General features: G+C 35.7%; 1 protein-coding gene across 1 annotated transcript in view; it reads left to right on the top strand.

Moving 5' to 3' along the window:
- The window catches only part of AKAIN1 (A-kinase anchor inhibitor 1), a 55,016-nt gene extending 45,466 nt beyond the window's left edge, over nucleotides 1-9,550 (top strand). The window contains exon 2 of the mRNA XM_044683106.1: nucleotides 9,327-9,550. Within this exon, the coding sequence (XP_044539041.1) occupies nucleotides 9,327-9,550 (224 nt within the window). The remainder of the gene's footprint in view (nucleotides 1-9,326) is intronic.
- The last annotated feature ends 9,345 nt before the right edge of the window (nucleotides 9,551-18,895 follow it).

The following is an 18,895-nucleotide window of genomic DNA, read 5'->3' as shown; positions in this document are numbered from 1 at the left end:
CAAACTAACATTATGTTTTATTGTATTTTTGCTTCTGTTAACCATTTCCTAATTATATTTTAACCTTTTTTTTTGGGTTCACTTAGGAATTTTACAAGTGGGCCAGGACAAGTGCGAATGGTGATACTTCTGTTCTTGATAATATGTCAAGGCAATACACATTTATTAAATACATGTCATGTACTAGACACTATGCTAACTGCTGGGGATAGAAATAAAAGCAAAAAGAATAATGATCCCTGTCCTCAAAGAGCTTATATTGCAAATAGGGAAGAAAAATCATAAAAAGGTGCTGAAAAGGGATCATTGGGGGGGAACAAGCAAATGGCCATGCTGGTAAAGAATCCGAAAAGTAAATTTACAGAATTGACCGTGTAATGAAAATAGTATATGAGAGAAGTATGCATACAAAGATAAGAAGACTGAGTAGGGAAAGCAGCTTATTTTATATTATAGGAGGAAGAGAGGAGAGAACGTTTGAGCTGAGTGAATAATAGTTGTTGGGATTTCAACAGGTAGAGATTATGGCTTAGGAGAATTCCAAGAATAGGACAAGGCACAGAAATGAAAAAGTGAAAAAAATTTTTGGGGTGTTTGAGAGATGGAGTTTAGTATCCAGTAGGGAGAGTAGTATGTGATAAAATCAAAGAGGAATGTGGACCTTGAGTGTCAGATTAAGATATTTGGACTTCACTGAATAGATAATAGAGTTATGATTAAAATTCTCTGGAGACTGTAGATTAATTTATAATTATTTATTAGTAAAGGAGAGAGAGAGAATCTGAGTTCATCTCCATTTGCCAGCCAAAAGCCGGCAGTGCCAGCAAGAGTCTCTAGTCCAAGTAAGTCAAGAGCCAAACATCCAAAAAGACACCTTCTCCATCCCTTCTCTTATAAAGCCATTGATATTGCTCATTCTGGTTTTCTCTGGTTGGACAGACTTAACCCCAGTCTGGGTCAGATCTTTCAGTCTCCTGAAATGCCAGGAATCATGTTGGTACTACAAACCAACCTGTTCTGGGAACCAGGGAGCCAAAAGGCCTCATCCTCCATAGTGGGGCTGATACTGACCAAAATGGATTTTCGGAAGGAATAAGGGATATATTTTATATTAAATCCACACAATAGGAAAGTAGTAAAGAGTTTTAATCAGAATAGTGACTGATCAAATCACATGAAATCTCCATCTTCCAATAATGCAAGGGACCGATGAGAAATAAGACTTATTAGAAGGCAATTTGGAACAGAAGGGGAATGGATATGGAAGAGAGTTTGGAAATAGAATCAGTGAGAATCAACAAATTAATTAGAAATATTCAGTTGAGAGGGTCAAAGATAATACCAAAGTTTAGAACATGGATAATACTTTAACTCAAGTGGGAAAATCTAGAAAAGATTTTGGAGAAAAAATTGAGTTTGAGCAGTTTCTGTGGAGAATGTACTATAGGCTCTTGTAAATGCAAATTTGCAGGTCAGAGCTTGTCAGAAAACAACATTTAGGAATGCCTATACCTTCTCCAGTCTCTTCAAGGCACTTCCATTGCACATTATCAGGCCTTGCCTAGAAGCAGGGCTCCCTAGTTTTTCCACCTGGAAGGTGCTGTGTGTACTTGAAGCAATTTTCATTACACCTCAGTGAACTTGGAAGCAATGCAGGTAAATTCTAACATCTCTCACAGAAAAAATCCTGTAGGTTGTTATTGTCCCTTTAAGAGAAAAGGAGACTTGTTCGTCTACTCTTTTTGTGGAAATGAAAACAACTAACCTATATAGTAACATCTGGTTTGAGTACTTAGAAAGAAAGGAAGGAGAAGATGAAGGGCCATAAATTGGGGAATTTCTAAACAAGTTGTGGCATATGATTGTAACGAAATACTACTATGGCATAAGAAATGATGAGCAGGTTAGTTTAAAAAAACATGGAAAGACCTACATAAAATATTGAAGAATGAAATGATCAGAACCAAGAGAGCATTATATACAGCAACAGAAATATGATTTGAAGAATGACTTGTATAGTCCACCTCTGGAAAAAGAACTGATAAATGGAATTAAGCAGACATAAATTTATATGTACCTAATAGAACTTTTTGTCAAATGATGTCTTCTATAATGGAGGAAGGGGAAGGTAGGTTGGTTCTACCTAAGTATTTTTATCTAACAAACAAAAATGATTTTTTAAAAAAATAGATGAGGCTTTTTGCTAAGCTGGCCATCCTCAGCAATAACATGAACTTTTTATTTTAGGGTTTCTTTGGTAATTTTTGCATTTTGAAAGATGAGTGATCGCATCACTGTCAGGATTTCCTGACTACCATAGATTGTGTTGCCTTTAATAAAGAGTTCATGAGTTGCCTTTTGGCTGAGAAAATTTCTTCTCTTGTTGTTAAAAGCATGGATAATATGCTTCTCCAAACTTGCTGAGAATTCTTTAGATGATAAATTTCACTAATGATTGGGCTTATAATCAAAGTCTTGTCATCAAAAGATGACCAGCCATATCTTATGTTCTGTAAACATAGCTAAGATTACTCTGTGCTGAGATGAGGCATTGCAGGAGGATTCCATGAATGTTTGTGTAAAATACTTTACATTTTTGTTTTTATGGGAATTTTTAACATTGCAATATCTAATAAGCAAAGCTATTTGGAGACCATGGTTCTTGTTCTAGCTCTACCATTGCTCAGAAAACCAATGGGAAAATATGAGTTTGACTAGGCTTATTTTCCAAATAAGGAAAAATAGACTACACTTCCTCCAATTGACTCTGTATCACAAAAGAAGTGTGAGAATAAATGTGAAAATGCATTTAATTCTTGGGAAGAAAAACACTAATTATTAATATGGATGGTGGTCAACAGTTGACCTCAGAGTTGGATAAAGTTCCTTTGAAGATTAGCAGAGTGTGGATACAGGTGAATCCATGTTTGATTCAAACCAATATCAGATTCATATTAATTTTTAAAAATTGGGGCCATATTACAGTAGAGTTGAAGGAATTTCAGAAATTACATTTGGTTAACTTTGGTTGCTCATATGTCTCAAGGTTTTCCCCATTATATTTGTAAAGAAGATACAGTGGCAATCTTAGAGCTACTGGATTTTGTTCTCATCCTGGCTAATCTAGAAATCATTATTCTTAAGTGGTTTATTTTTTCTGTCCTTAGCCTTAAACTAAAATGGGAGTGAAAAAAAGTCTATAATATGGCTGACTTTTGTAAAACTTCAGTTGTACAGCTCTTTAGCTGGTGTGATTTGAAGGATCTAACAAAGGCCATCTTCAAGCATCTTTCTTGAGAGGCAACATGCTGAGGTGAATAGGATTCTGGATTTTAGGAAGACTGGCCTGTTGATTACTGTGTGCCCTTAGGTTAGTCATTTCTCTCTCTGTTTCTTTAGCATCATAAGTCTTACCTCAACATCTTGTTTTAATGATCAAACGGGAGAATTTATATAAAGGCTTCACAAATTTTAGAACACTCTAGAAATGTCAATTCTCATTGTTAATATTACTTCTTGACTTTCTATAGATTTTTTTTTAAACCCTTGTACTTCGGAGTATTGTCTCATAGGTGGAAGATTGGTAAGGGTGGGCAATGGGGGTCAAGTGACTTGCCCAGGGTCACACAGCTGGGAAGTGGCTGAGGCCAGGTTTGAACCTAGGACCTCCTGTCTCTAGGCCTGACTCTCACTCCACTGAGCTACCCAGCTGCCCCTCGTTTCTATAGATTTTTAAGAAATCCAGCTACCTTTTTATACTATGTCAATGAAGATGACCATGAAAGACAAAAATATTGAGTTATTAGTCATTAAAATGATCATAACATAATTTTTATTTTACAATGTGGCAGCTGATAGGTGCCCCCCTTAAATACACAAGGACAAGGAAGTTTCAATGCCAAGTGTGGGGAAGGAAGAGAGGAGGGAGGGAGAGATGGAGAGGCGAAGAGGGAAAGAGAGTGGTAGTAAGACAGAGAGAGCAAGAAAGAGGACCTAAAAGGTAAGGTATAGGGAAAAAGAGGGAAAGTTAGAGAAAGGGAAAGACTGATAAGAAAAAAGAAGAGAGAGAGAGTGGGGAGAGTAAGAAGGTATATATTGCCTCGGCGAGAATTGTTATTTGTCTTTTGCTTTTGAAGGGGCACCAATGACATCATGATGTGCTTGCCTGTGACTGATCAGTCCAATATGAGTTTGGGAGGTTCTTCCACTAGTTTGTCACAAATAATCTGTTAGAACATTTGGGATGGAAATATCTCTAAATCTGTACATCTCGTATTTCCTTTGTGTCTACTGTAATTTTGCTTTCTTAATGGGGTACAACATCTTTTTTGATGCTGGCATGCTGTGGTAGGTGGCCCCATGCCAGCATCACCAATGTCTCACAAATGATACTTATGTTCTTGAGAGAGACATTTAGAGTGTCACTGCACTGTTTCTACTGACCTCTCTTTGAGTGTATGTCTTGTGTGACTCCTCTTACATAGCCTTATAGGTAAACATACCTTTGGCATTTGGACTATGTGGCCAGTGCATCCAAATTGAAGTCTCTGCAGAAGAGTTTGAATACTTTTGACGGTTCAGCTTGAGAAAGGAAAGGACTTCAGGTTCTGGTGTCTTACTTTGCTAGGTGATTTGCAGAATCTTCCTAAGATATTTCAGATTTGAGCAGTTCATTTTTCTGACATGGTGCTGGTAGAATGTTCAGAATTCACAGGCATACGATAGTAAAGTCAACACAAGGGTTCTGAAGACCTTCAGTTTGGTAGACAGCCTAATACTTCTTCTCTCCTACACTTTCTTTTGGATTGTCCCAAAAGCTAAGATAGATCTGGCAATACATATATCAACTTCATCAATGTGGATATCCCTGGAAATGGGATGCTGCCAAGGTAAGTGAACTTATCCACTGCATTCACAATTATTTTTTAAAAATAATGGATGGTTACATGTAGGGAAGATGTAGTGCTGGCTCGTTGAGAACCTCTGTTTTCTTGGTGTTGATTGTAAGACCAAAATTAGCACAAGGTATGCTCCATCCATACTCGGCTGCATCTCAGCCTCATAGACTGTATTGAGTTCACAATCACTTATGAACAAAAAGTCTTGCACCAACTTTCCTTCCACTTTAGTCTTGGCTCATAGTCTTTTCAAGTTAAATAATTTTACCATCAGTGTGGTGGTTGACTTTGATGCCATTCTTATACTTGTTGAATGTGTCTGACAACAATGAGGAAAACTTCATGCTTTTAAAAGCTTAGGAACAAGCACACAGACCTGCTTCACTCCATTGCTTACTAGGAAAGTGTGAAAGCATTGTCTTTCATCTGAACCAGCAGAGTCACCAGCAGGATAGTTTGTCTGTCTCTAAGAAGTCAACCTTTAACTCTATCAAAAGTAAAATGCAAGTAAAGTTTAGAAAGATGGAGGGTTCATGCTTCGGTAAGAAGGCCGATGAAATTCATATAACAATATCCAAAGTGCTTCTATGATGTCTTAATGGCTATTTATGGGCAAAAGACCTCTGGTGCATCTTAACTACTTAGCCCTGATGGAGTTACACTGATCAGTGATAAGGACAATGATCCTGGAGAAATGTGCTGAATACTTTCATAGTGTTCTCAACAGACTGCTCTCAACAAATGCTGAAACCATTGACCATATGCCTCAGGATGAAGTAAATCTCTCTAGCCAACTGAAGAAGAGCTGTTGAGTGTCATTAGGTTCCTCTTGAATGGCAAAGTGCCTGGTGCTGATTTTATTCTAGCAGAGATCTGTCTACAAGGCAGGGGCTCCACTGCTCATATAAAAGCTGATTGAAATATTTCAAGTTATATGGCAAGAGAAAGTTATTCTTCTGGAAGATCAAAGGTGCCTCTATTGCCAATCTCTATAAAGGAAAAGGAAACAGGCAATCCTATGAAGAATCACAGAGAACTCTGTCTCTCTCTTAGTCCTTGCTGGCAAGATTTTGTTCATCTTCCTTTATTGCTAATTCTTCACCCTGAAAATGGTCATCGACCTAAGTGCCATTTGAAATTCAGAAAGGACCATGATGTTTGCTGCCTGATAACTTTAGAAAAAATACCAGGAGAAGAACTGAAGTCTGTGGCAACTTGACCAAGGTTTTTAATACTGTCAATTGTGAGAACTTGTGGATGATCATGGTGAAATTTTGTTGCTGGGAAAAATTTGTCAGTATGGTACGACAATTCCATGGTGACATACTAGGAAGGGGATAAGAGGAACTTCAAAAGATGTTAAGAATAAATTCGTGTCTTTATCTATGGCTTATTTTTCCTTATATGAATTTATGTAAGGCATTGAAAATAGAAATGCAACTAAATCTATAATTCTTAGGATGATCTGCGAATGGCCATAGAAGGGCTAATTATTTGGGATATAGGTTATTTCTATAATTTTCAGCTAGGAAATAGAATATACACATCATCTTAGGTTAATTTTGATTGATTCTTTGGATTAAATCTAAGCAGTTCTAGAGTTTATGGTCGATTATAATGGTGTGACTGCTTTGATCCTTTTATAGACAGTCCTGCTTTCTTCTGTTCAGTTGTCATTTACCTTTTAGGTGCTGTAATGAAGTGTGCTGATAACCACTGATCTCTATGACAATTTTCCAGGACCATGAAATAGGACCATGTGGTTATTTGCACATCATCTCTAGGGCTAGCAGTTTTTTAGGTTAGTTTCTGCCCTTGATGATTTTTCATTTCCTATTCTTTCTCCTCCTCCACTCAAATTTGTTTTGGCCTTGCTAATGTCACTGAAACATGCAATTGAAGCAAAATTGAGCAGACTTTTTTCTCCATTACTAAAGAGCTAACCCATTTTTGTTGTTGTTATTGTTTGCTTTATTCTTTGTTCCTCTCAAACCCATCTATACACTGTAGAGAAAGTATTTTACAGGATACCTTTCTGGGCTTCACATTCTCTCATCTGCAAAATGAAGGGGATGCATTCAATGATCTTTAAGGTCCTTTCCAGATTTGAAATTCTATGATATTTCAGATTTAACAACCATATAGCTCGATTGTGAGACTATTTCCAAGAGCAAAGCTCTGACCTTTAAAACTTTGTTCTAACCTCAAGTATAGCATAGATTTCCTTAGAGCTCTTACCTTGTTATCTCCCTCAAATTCTCCTCCTTCAGGTGAAAGCTCTGTCCAACAGCAGTTTTTCAATAAAGTTTCTTTGCCTGAATCTTTATCTAACTTCTTATGGATAACTTGTTAGTCTCTCAAGAATTTTGAGTTTAATTTTAGGCCTTTATTTAACCTGGTGTCACTTTACATAAATTATGGGGAATTCAGCCAAGCTTGGAACTTTTAAGTGTTTTGCTAATGGAGCCTTCCTGAAGCCAAGATGGTGGCATAGGGGCAATGGAAAATGGATAAAGAAATGGGTTCCTGGGGGCAGCTGGGTGGCTTTGGTGGATTGAAAGCAGCCAGGCCTAGAGATAGAAAGCCCTAGGTTCAAATCTGACCTCAGACACTTTCTAGCTGTGTGACCCTGGGCAAGTCACTTAATCCCCATTGCCTACCCCTTACTGCTCTTCTGCCTTGGAATACAATACACAGAACTGATTCTAAGATAGAAGATAATGGTTAAAAAAAAAGAAATGGGTTCCCAAGTGTTTACTCTCCCTCTCATCTCTGTCTCTTAGCTTCTCTGACTTTCCTTTAAGACTTAAATTAAAGAAGTAGCTAGGTGACTCAGGGTATAGAGAGCTAGACCTAAAGATAGGAGATCCTAGGTTCAAATCAGGCATCAAAACACCTCCTAGCTGTGTGTCCCTGGGCAAGTCACTTAACTTCCACTGCCTAGCTTTTACTGCTCTTTTGCCTTGGAATAAATATACAGTATTGGTTCTAAGATGGAAGGCAAGGATTTTAGGGAAAAAAAAGGATAGCTCAGATCCCACCTTCTGCTGGAGGTTTTCCTAAGTTCTTGATCCCCTCAGTTGCTGATGTCTTCTCCTCTGAGATTACCTCTCCTATGCTCTAGATAATTTCTTATGTATTCATCCACTTATTCATAGATTTCTTTCTTTTTAAATTAATGTTGTCATTGTTCATTCATTTCAGTCCTGTCCAACTCTTTGTGACCACATTTGGGGTTTTCTTGGCACTGGAGTGGTTTGCCATTTCCTTCTCCATCTCATTTTATAGTTGAGGAAACTGAGAGAAATAGAGTCAAATGACTTGCCCAGAGTCACACAGCTAGTAGGTATATAAATGAAATTTGAACTCTGTTCTTTCTGATTTCAGGCTCTTCCCTCTAGTCACTATGCCACCTAGCTCCATCAACATTTTAAAATCAGATACTAACTACATTTAATCTAACCCAGACTTTGCTAAGGAATATTGTAAGTGGCATGTTCAACACCTCTGATCTAGATGACTTCTCAAATCTATTCCAATTCTGAGATTCTATGACAATATTTGCAGATTAATATTATCATTTGGTTATGGATAAGCCAGTTTTTTTGAAAACTCCACGTTCATATTCTTAGGTCATTTATCAAATGGCGAATGGCTCTTATTCATATAAATTTGAATCAGTTCCTTATATATTGAAAATAAGACCTCATCAGAGAAAATTGCCACAAAAGATTTTTACCAATTAATTTTAGCTATATTGAATTTGTTTGTGCAAAAACTTTCTAATTTTATGTAACCAACCATGATTCTCTTTATTCTTTGGTTATAAATGTTTTCTCCTATCTAGAGATCTGAAAGGTATTTTTTGCACATTTTTCTAAATTTTCTGTGTTTTGACTTTTTGTAACAAGGCAATGTACTCATTTGGAGCTTATATTTACATGTCAAAGGTGTTGATCCAAATCTAGTTTTTACCATACTGCTGTTTAATTTCTTAGCAGTTTTTTTTTTCCAGAGAGTGAATTCTTCTCTCAGTAGTTGAAGTCTTTCTATGTATTGAAATTAGAATACCATTATTTTTACATCATAGAGATGGTTGTAGGCCAAAGGAATAGACTAATTAGTGATAATCCTGATCTTATAATATTTGAAAAAGTGAGAACCCTTCCCTACATAAATAGCCTCTGGAGATAATAACTTGTATTTCAACTACTTTTTAATTATCCATATTTATTTCGCTTATATTTAAATATACTTGTCATCTTACCTTTAGAATATGAGCTCCTTGAGGATAGGAACAGTTTCATTCTTTGCATTTTTATCTCTAGCAACTGGCACATAATAGATATTTGATAATTTTTTATTGTGGTTATATGGCAGTAATTCTTTTGGAATTAACTTTTCTTTTTCCTTGTTATAACTTCTTAGGTAATACACCTAGATCAGAATCTGAAGAAGTAAAACTGCAGAAAATCAGCAAGCAGATTGTCCAAAATGCCATCCTTCGAGCTGTACAACAAGTCACCCAGGAGATCCAACAAAAAGAGGAAGGAATTACCTCAACCAACATGATCGGGCTGCAGCAGCTAGGGGTGGTGATGCTCACGAAGAAGCATGAAAAGAAATTGCGGGGATACCCTGATCTTCCTTAGTACTGCTCCATTTCCAGCCTTCTTCTTAGAATCTAATGTGTCCCACAGCAACATTACCAACAAAGCCAATCAAAGCGCAATTATCACCTAGAGGTAGTGTGCCTCCATAGTAGCTGACGAGTATTGCTATCAAGAGCATTAGGTGATCAAGCCTATATTTTGGCAGTGCCTCTTAAACATGATAGAGAAAGAAAAGTGACATTGAAATTGCAAATATAGTTTGAAGCACAATTTCTTGGGGCTTAGCATACTAGTTTTTGGGGTTTTTTTGCACACTTCTGCCTTTTTGTATATGTGTAGAAGTGACTTTGACCAATGTGAAATCCCAAATTTCTTCCTCCCTGTCACCAGAAACAAAATAAAACAAACAATATTTGAGAAAGGGAGGTATTATCATTTCAGGTTACTTTGAAAACTAAAGGAAGATGTTCTCAAGGGTTAGAAGCAAACAAAGCAAAATGCTAGGAGGGCAGCCCTTTGTGGATCCTACTGAGTCTAGAGCACTGATAGGGTAAAAGTGTATTTTTTTAAATCATCACTTATAAAAGAGTGTTGGGATTTCCCAAGAGTAAGTCTTTAGCTAATTTCTTCTGAATCATAGGGTAGTGGTGGATGATATTTATTCTCTTCTATGCAGAAATCCTTTGGAGACACTAAGGATTCCTATCACCATCTCAAGTCTTGAAATAATTAGGTCCTGTGAGCATGAGGTACTCTTGTTTGTTTTCCTTTACTATCATCATGAACATCAGGCAGAATTCTTGCACTTAAAAATGAAGTTTACCAGTTCTCTTTAGGACTGGCCCTCAGCCCATGTTCTAGGGAGGAGAGCCCCAAGGTATGAAAAATACTCTGATGATATAATTGAAATTCCAAGCAGTATGTCTTCGTTAATACCTTACTCACGTTGGGAAAGCTTATTTTACACAAAAGCCAGCTGTATTTTTTTCTTTAATGTATCATAAAAATTACCCAGTTTAGATATTTTCCACCCCTCACCTCATTTAATTCTTTTTCAATGTTTTGAAGCTGGAACACATAATTGTGAAGGCACCTTATGAGACTGTGTAACCTAAAGTATGTGCGTGTCTGAAATAATTTCTCTTTTAGCTTTGTGACTCGGCCAACAAAGCCATTACAGATATAGCAAAACTTCCCATAGTCCCTATGGCTTTTCCATCTCTGAAATATTAAGATGCCAATTATAGTCCCTTCCATCTTTAATGGTCTGTGATGGGGGTGAAAAGAACTGTAGGGGACAGAAAAGCTACTTGACCTTTACTAAAACTTCTCTACCACATCTCCTAGCCCCTTAATAGTAATGACACATTGTTTAGATGAAATAGAGAAGCCAAGATTTTGCAGAGGGATATAGTGACTGACATTAAGATTTTTAATTTCAGAATCCCAATGTGCTATACTTTCTGTGATGGATGGGGTAGGTACTAGCAGAGGAATGAAGACAATCTCTTCTCCGCTCTGTTAGATGGTCTCCTACAGTGTACAGATGGAATAAAGTCACAGCAAAAGAGGATTAATTTAAATTTAGCTTTCAACCAAAAGATCCACAACATTTTATAGCAGAATGGGTGGTAGTCAAAATTTAAGAACTTCTATAGGAAGATGTTTGTGCTGTGAGAATATATTGCATAATGGAAATGAAAATATTTTGGGGAAGTACACATAAATAAATTCAAGTGCTTGTAGCCTGAAAATAAATGGCTGTAATCTATTTCTCTGAAAGCATCTCCATTTAAATACTGTTTGTGTCTGTCTTATTATTAGGAATTAAGTCTATCAGTTACTTTTCCTGTTCAATGTGTACTTATGTTCATGTTTCCAAGGCAATTGGAAATATCTCTATGGCTCAATATGACAATGCTCAAACCTCTGTATCTGAATGTTATTTGTAATTAAATACTTTGTCCTTATTGACAGAATTTTGTTGGTTTATTTTAAGAAATGTCATCATTATGATGTAGGGAATCACTTTATATCTGCATTTTGTATTTCAACCTAATGTATGCAAAGGGATCCCTAAGCAATCATAATCAGGGTAATCCAAATGGGTCAGAACACATGCTAAGAAGACCCTTTCTCTTTTTTTTTTTCAACAACACTCTATACTAGGTACTGTTGTACAATCTTAAGAAGGCAATATTTCCACAAGGCTGTCAACAAAGCTAATAACTTACATTTCTAGTACTTGAAGGCTTGAAAAGTGTTTTGAATGTGTTACTTCATTTGTTCTTTACTGCAATTCTGTGACACAGACCGTTTTTTTATATGAAGGAACTAAAGCTGAGAAGGTTTTAGAAATGAGGAAACTGAAGATGAGAAATGTTAAGTAAACTGCCTTAGGTCACAAAATCAACAAGTGTTGAACCAAGATTCTTCCTGACTCTAACCCCAGCTTTCTATCCATTGTGCCACTGAGCTATCTTATCAAGAGAACGTAATTTGGCAGAGATGGAGGAGTAGAGAAATACTTAGCCTACCTCTTTTAACATTCACCTCCCCCAAAAACTTTAAAATAATACCTTAAATTAAATTAAATTCTGGAGTGGCAGAGCCGACAAAATCTCATAGTGAGACTTCCTTTTAGCTAAAGACAACTTCTAAGGTCAGAGAGAGAAATCTGTGATGTATGGGAGTAACGATTAGTCCAGAGCTCACATGGATGTTACATCACTAGTGGGACTGGATAGTGACAGAACCAGCAATAACTTCAGGAACTCTCAAGCTGGAGGTGGTAAACAGACCTGGCAGCAAGTCAGAGAGTACAGGGGACCATTGTGCAAGCACTGCATGTAGGGCCAGATACAGTTTAGCCACCCCATTACCTATATCCAAAGAGGAGCACTTTCATTCAAGAGGGAGTTGGAGGACTGAGGAGAAATATCACTTCTGGCCACAAAAGATCAGGGTTCCTAAGGAACATTAGCAATTGTAATCCCAAGGGATCAGGGACCCTTCCTGGGTAAGAATGGGAGTGCAGATCAAGAAAATAGTGACTAAACATCTTCCAAGATCATACCACCTTAGAAGCACTGAAAACTTCCAATTCTTTAGAACTAGCTCTGATAATAGCAGTACACAAAAGTCAGCTTAAGTTTGTTCCCTTGCTTCACATGGGTAGCAGAATAGAACATTAACAAAAAATTCCATAACAAAAAATAGGGTGAAAAAAACAACAAATAAGAAAGAATCTGACAAAAAATCTACTATTTTAACAGGGAAGATCAAGTCACAAACTCTAAAAGCAATGGAGTCAAAACAACTATAAGCAAAGTATTGAAGAAGAATGTGAATGGGATAGAAACCTTAAAATTATTTCCAGAATAGCTAGAAATGATTTCCAAAATCAAATTAGAGTGGTAGAGAAAAATTAAATTAAAGCAAAAAAGAAAAATATGAAAATTAACAGCTTTGTAAAAAAGACCTAAAGATACTGAATAAAAAATCTTTAAGAACAGAATTTGCAAAAATGAAAAATGAGGTACAAAAATTCTCTAATGAAAATAACTTTAAAAAAAGCAGAATTGGGGCAGCTGGGTAGCTCAGTGGAGTGAGAATCAGGCCTAGAGACAGGAGGTCCTAGGTTCAAACCCGGCCTCAGCCACTTCCCAGCTGTGTGACCCTGGGCAAGTCACTTGACTCCCATTGCCCACCCTTACCAATCTTCCACCTATGAGACAATACACTGAAGTACAAGGATTAAAAAAAAAGCAGAATTGACCAAATGTAAAAGAGATACAAAAGCTCATTGAAGTAAATAATTCCTTACAGATTAGATTGGGCAAGAGGGAGAATTGGGCATATTGGGAAGGTAATGATTCCACAAGACACTAAGAAATAATAAAATCAGAAGAATAAAAAAGAAGAGAATATGAAATAACCCATTGGTAAACAGTTGTTAAACTAGGGGCAGATAATTTAAAAATATTTTAAATTACCTGAAAACCAAGATCAAAGAGGAATATTATCTCACATAAAAGAGCCATACAAAGAGGAGAATTTACAGTGGAGGGGAAAATTATGTGTGGGGGACAATAATGCTTGAAACTCATATCTAAATTGGTCCCAAAAAGGGAATATCTACCTACCCTACCTACTTACCTGCTTACTATTTACCTACCTACCTACCTATCTATCTATCTTATCTATCTATCTATCTATCTATCTATCTATCTATCTATCTATCTATCTATCTATCTATCTATCTATCTATCTATCTATCTATCTAAACTATCCCTACAAGTCTGTCTATTCAAATGGTAATCACAATTTAACTTATCCAAAAGGAAATGAGGGATGGGGATAATAGAAGGGGGGATGATAAAGGAGAGGTCGGATAAAAGGCAGTGGTCAGAAGCAAAACATCTTTTAGAGGGGAGGAGGGTTTAGGATTAAAAAAAAGAAGAAATAGAAGAAAATAGGACCAAAGGAAATTCAGTTACTAATCACATGAAATTACTAACTAATATGAGTTTGTAGTCTAACATTTCTTAAATCCTTTTGATCTTGGGTTATAAGTGATTTGCTTAAAGTCACATAGCTAGTAAAAGTCAGAACTCTTGATTCAAGCCCAGTTGTTTTGACTCCAAGTTCAATCCTCCCCAACCTGAACCCCATTATGCCAATTGTCCTACCTCAGACTATTGATTGGCTTTTAGTTACCAATCCAGTCAGACTCCTATCACCAACTAAAGTGTTATATATTCAATGGAGCTCACTGAGAATCTCTCTTGACAGAAATAGATACTTTGCATTTGGTGAATTGAATTGGAATTTTAGGATAGCCAAATACACACAAAAGAAATGATTTTTTTTCTCTAGCAGTAAAAGCATCACTCTCTTTTGCACTTCAAAAATTTATGTCCACCATCTTCTCTTTGTACAAAATTTACCTTTTCCCTTTACTCCTTTTCCCTGCCTCCATGGTTTCAATACCCTAGTGCCATTGTCTCATACAGGTAGAAGGCCCTCATCTTGGGGCTACCTACTTTTAGCCTGACATTTTCCATTTAAATCATATGCTTCCCTCTACTTTTTAGAGTTCTTCAAAGATCTAAATGTGTTCTCTTACCACTCCCTCCTTGAATCTATGCCTCTCCCCACAAAGGCCTTTTTCTTTAATTTACCATTTCATAAACCCTGGTCAGCATTTTCTAGGGAGCTTTTGTGGGTGAACACTTAATCATCAGACAGAGTTCACACTCCAAAGGTACAAAGACAGTTATGATGCCCCCTTGCCTAAGTTGACTATTTACCATTCTGCAATATGAGACAGTGGAAAGCATTTTGGATTTGGAGTCAGAGCTCCAAATTTATGACCTTTGGCAAATTATAGTTTTTCTGGATCTCAGTTTGTTCATCTTTGAAATGATGGATCTTTAAGTTTCTTTTTCTTGAAACTTTTATTTCTATTATCATGCAAAACATACTTCCATATTGGTCATTGTTGTAAGAGCATACTCGTTAAAACAAAACGCCAAAATACAACTATCAATAAAAAGGGAATAGGTCTTGATCAATGATACATGCAAAACCTAGTTGGAATTGCATCCCGGCTATGGAGGGAGGTGGGAGGTTTGAGGAGAGGGAAAGAACATGAATCATGTAACCAAGGAAAAATATTCTAAATAAATTAAATTCATTTAAAAAATAAACTAGGGGGCAGCTGGGTAGTTCAGTGGAGTGAGAGTCAGGCCTAGAGATGGGAGGTCCTAGGTTCAAATCTGGCCTCAGACACTTCCCAGCTGTGGGACCCTGGGCAAGTCATTTGACCCCCATTGCCCACCCTTACCACTCTTCCACCTAGGAACCAATACATAGAAGTTAAGGGTTTAAAAAAATAAACTAAAAAAAAGAAAACCACAGAAAAACCCAACCAAAATAAAACTATAAATACACTGTTGTGAAAGAGCATATTTTGATTTGCTTCCATCCAACTCCAACAGTTCTTTCTCTGGAGGTGGATAACTTTCCCCATCATAAGACTTTCAGGACTGTCTCAGATTGTTGCAATGCTGAGAGTGGCCAAGTTTTCACAGTTGATCATTGTATAATATTGCTGTTGCTGTGAACAATGTTCTCCAGGTTCTGCTTATTTCACTCTGCATCATTTCATGTAGATCTTTCCAGCTTTTTCTGAAATTATAGCAAAATATATTGAATTCCATCACCAGCATGTGTCTACTTTTATTCAGCCATTTCCCAGTTGATGGACATCCCCATAATTTCTAATTCTTTGTCACCACAGAAGGAGCAGCTAAAATATTTTTGTATAAGTAGGTCCTTTCCCCTTTTTATTATTTCATTGAGATACAGATTCAGTAGTAGTATTAAAGGACCAAAGGGTATACATAGTTTTATAGCTCTTTGGGCATAGCTCCAAATTGTCCTCCAGAATAGTTAGATCAGTTCACAATTCTACCATCAATGCCTTAGTGTCCCAATTTTACTATATCCCCTCCAACATTTTTCACTTTCTTTTACTGTCCTATTGGCCATTGTAAGAGGTGTGAGGTAGTGCCTCAGTATTGTTTTAATTTGCATTTTTCTAATCAAAAGGAGTTTAGAACACTTTTTCATATGATTATTGATGGCTTTAATTTATTCATCTGAAAAGTGCTTGTTCATATCCTTTGACCATTCGTCAGTTGGGGAATGACCTGTATTCTTGGAAGTTTGATTTAATTTTCTATAAATTTGAGAAATTTGACCTTTATTAGAGAAATTTATTATAAGTTTTCCCCCAGTCTTTTGTTTTCCTTCTAATCTTGGTTACAATAGTTTTGTTTGTACAAAAGCTTTTTAATTTAGTATAATAAAAATGATTTATTTTCTATCTTATAATGCTCTCTCTATCTCCTGTTTGATCATAAATTCTTACCTTCTCCAAAGATCTTCCAGGTAAACTATTCTATGTTCCCCTAATTTATTTATGGTACCACTTTTTATACCTATGCCATATATTCATTTCGACCTTATCATGGTATAGGGGTGTGAGATATTGGTCTATACCTAGTTTCTGCCTTTCTGTTTTCCAATTTTTCCAACAGTTTTTTGTTAAATAGTGAGTTCTAATATCAAAAGATGGGATCTTCAGGTTTATCAAACACCATTTGTTCCTGTATATTGCATACCTGATCTAATCTATTGATCTACCACTCTATTTTTTAGCCAGTACCAGACTGTTCTAATGATTACTGCTTTATAGTACAGTTTAAGATCTGATACTGCTAGGCTGCCTTCTTTCACATTTTTTCCCATTAATTCCATTGATATTTTGATCTTTTGTTTTTCCAGATGAATTTTGTTATCATTTTTTCTAGTTCTATGACATAACTATTTTGTATTTTGATTGACATGGCAATCTTTATGTTTCTTCCAAGGTCTAAGTCCTATAGCATTTATCAGTATTGAGATAAGTAGGTGACACAGTGGATAGAGTGCTAGACTTGGAGTCAGGAAGGCTGAGTTTGAATCTTGCCTCTAACACTTAATAAATTAATCTTTCTCAGTCTCACTTTTCTAATCTGTAAAAAGGTAATCAACAGTAATTTTTCTGCCTTCCAGGGCTGTTGTGAGGTTCAAATGAAATGACATATAAAGTGCTTTGCAAACCTTTATGGCTATAAAAATGCTTGTTGTTGTTGTTGTTGTTGTTGTTGTTGTTGTTGAGCACCCTGGTTGACTTATTTTCCTGTGCCTTTGGAAATGAAGACATAGGAATGTTCTCTTTTAAACTTCATTGTGATAACAATCTTAAGGATGGAGCTAAGAATAGAATCTATAATTGCTACTTGAACTAGCTATCCTTAGTATAGGTGTCTTCTGCTAATTACCTTGGCAAAGAGCTTGGTAAAATGGGAAGGATGCTGGACCTAGAGTCAGGAGAATTGGCTTCAAATCCTCACTTAAACACTTAAAAGGCACTGGGCTTTCCTCTTTTTGTCTTCTTTTTTCATTTGGGAATAGGAATATACATACTTTTCATGACTTATTTCAAAGGGTGTTTATAAGACAATAATTTTTTCAAGCTTGGAATTATATATAAATACCGGATATTATGGTGACTACATTAGAATAGTTACATTTTCGTCTTGCAGATAGATGAAAAGAATGAAAGGACATCTCACAGTCTACTCTTATTCTAAGTCAACTTGAAAAAATCAAATTTTACATTTAGGATATGAAATTCCAAATAAAACTTTAATGCACTCAATATTACCCAATTTACATTCACAGCACTTTATATATCTTGTTTATCCTTAAATTCTTCTATCCATAAATCTGATAGATAACATGTATTCGTTGCTTTAATTTGTTTATGAAATTTCCCTTTATGTCTACAACATTTATCCATTTTGATCTTATCTTGATTAATGGTATAGGATATTGGTCTATATATAGTCTCTGCAAGGCTGCTTTCTAGTTTTCTCAACCATTTTTATCAGAGTGAATTCTTACCCCAAAAGATTTTTGTTAAACACAAAGATTTAATTTAAAATTATTCTTGTTGTTAACAAATAATGATTTGTTATTATTATTATGTCTTTTCTGTTCCACTGATCTATTTTTCTATTTCTTAGCAGTATCAGATAGATAGTTACTAACTTATAATATAGTTTAAAATTTGATACTAATAGACTTCCTTCCTTTATATTTTTCATTAATTCCCTTGATGTTCTTGACCTTTTGTTCTTCCAAATGAATTTTGTTATTATTTTTTCAGGTCCAATACAACAATTTTTGGGGTAATTGAATTGAGATGTCATTGAATAAGAATATTAGTTTAAGTAGGATTGCCATTTTCTATTGCCAATTCTATTAGTTCTGCCCATCCATGAACAATGAATATTTTTCCAATTTTTAAAATTTGATTTTATTTGTATAAAAAGTTTCTTATGATTATGTTCATATAATTCCTGGGTTTGTTTTGGCAAATATTCTCATAGATATTTTATACTATCCATGGTTATTTTAAATGGGTTATCTCTTACTATCTCTTCTTTCAGGACTTAGTTGGTAACATTTAGAATTCTAATGATTTATGTGGGTTTACCTTGTGTTATTTTGGGGAATGACTGAACAAATAGTGGTATGTGATGGTAATGGAATATTTCAGTACCATAAAAAATGATGAGTAGGTTAATTTAAAAGACAAAGAAAAACCTACATGAAATTAAAAGAGTTGAACAAGCAGAACCAAAAAGACACTATATACAGCAAGGGAAATATTGTTTGAAGAATAACTTGTGCATGTTCCAAAGAAAGAAAGAGCTGATGAATAGAAATAAACAAAACATAGTTTTATATGTACATATATCTTTTTGT

Source organism: Gracilinanus agilis, chromosome 1 (genome assembly GCF_016433145.1).
Source record: "Gracilinanus agilis isolate LMUSP501 chromosome 1, AgileGrace, whole genome shotgun sequence".
NCBI classification, from domain to species: domain Eukaryota; kingdom Metazoa; phylum Chordata; class Mammalia; order Didelphimorphia; family Didelphidae; genus Gracilinanus; species Gracilinanus agilis.
Note: the sequence above shows the minus strand (reverse complement) of the source record. Positions and strands in the feature narration are given on the sequence as shown.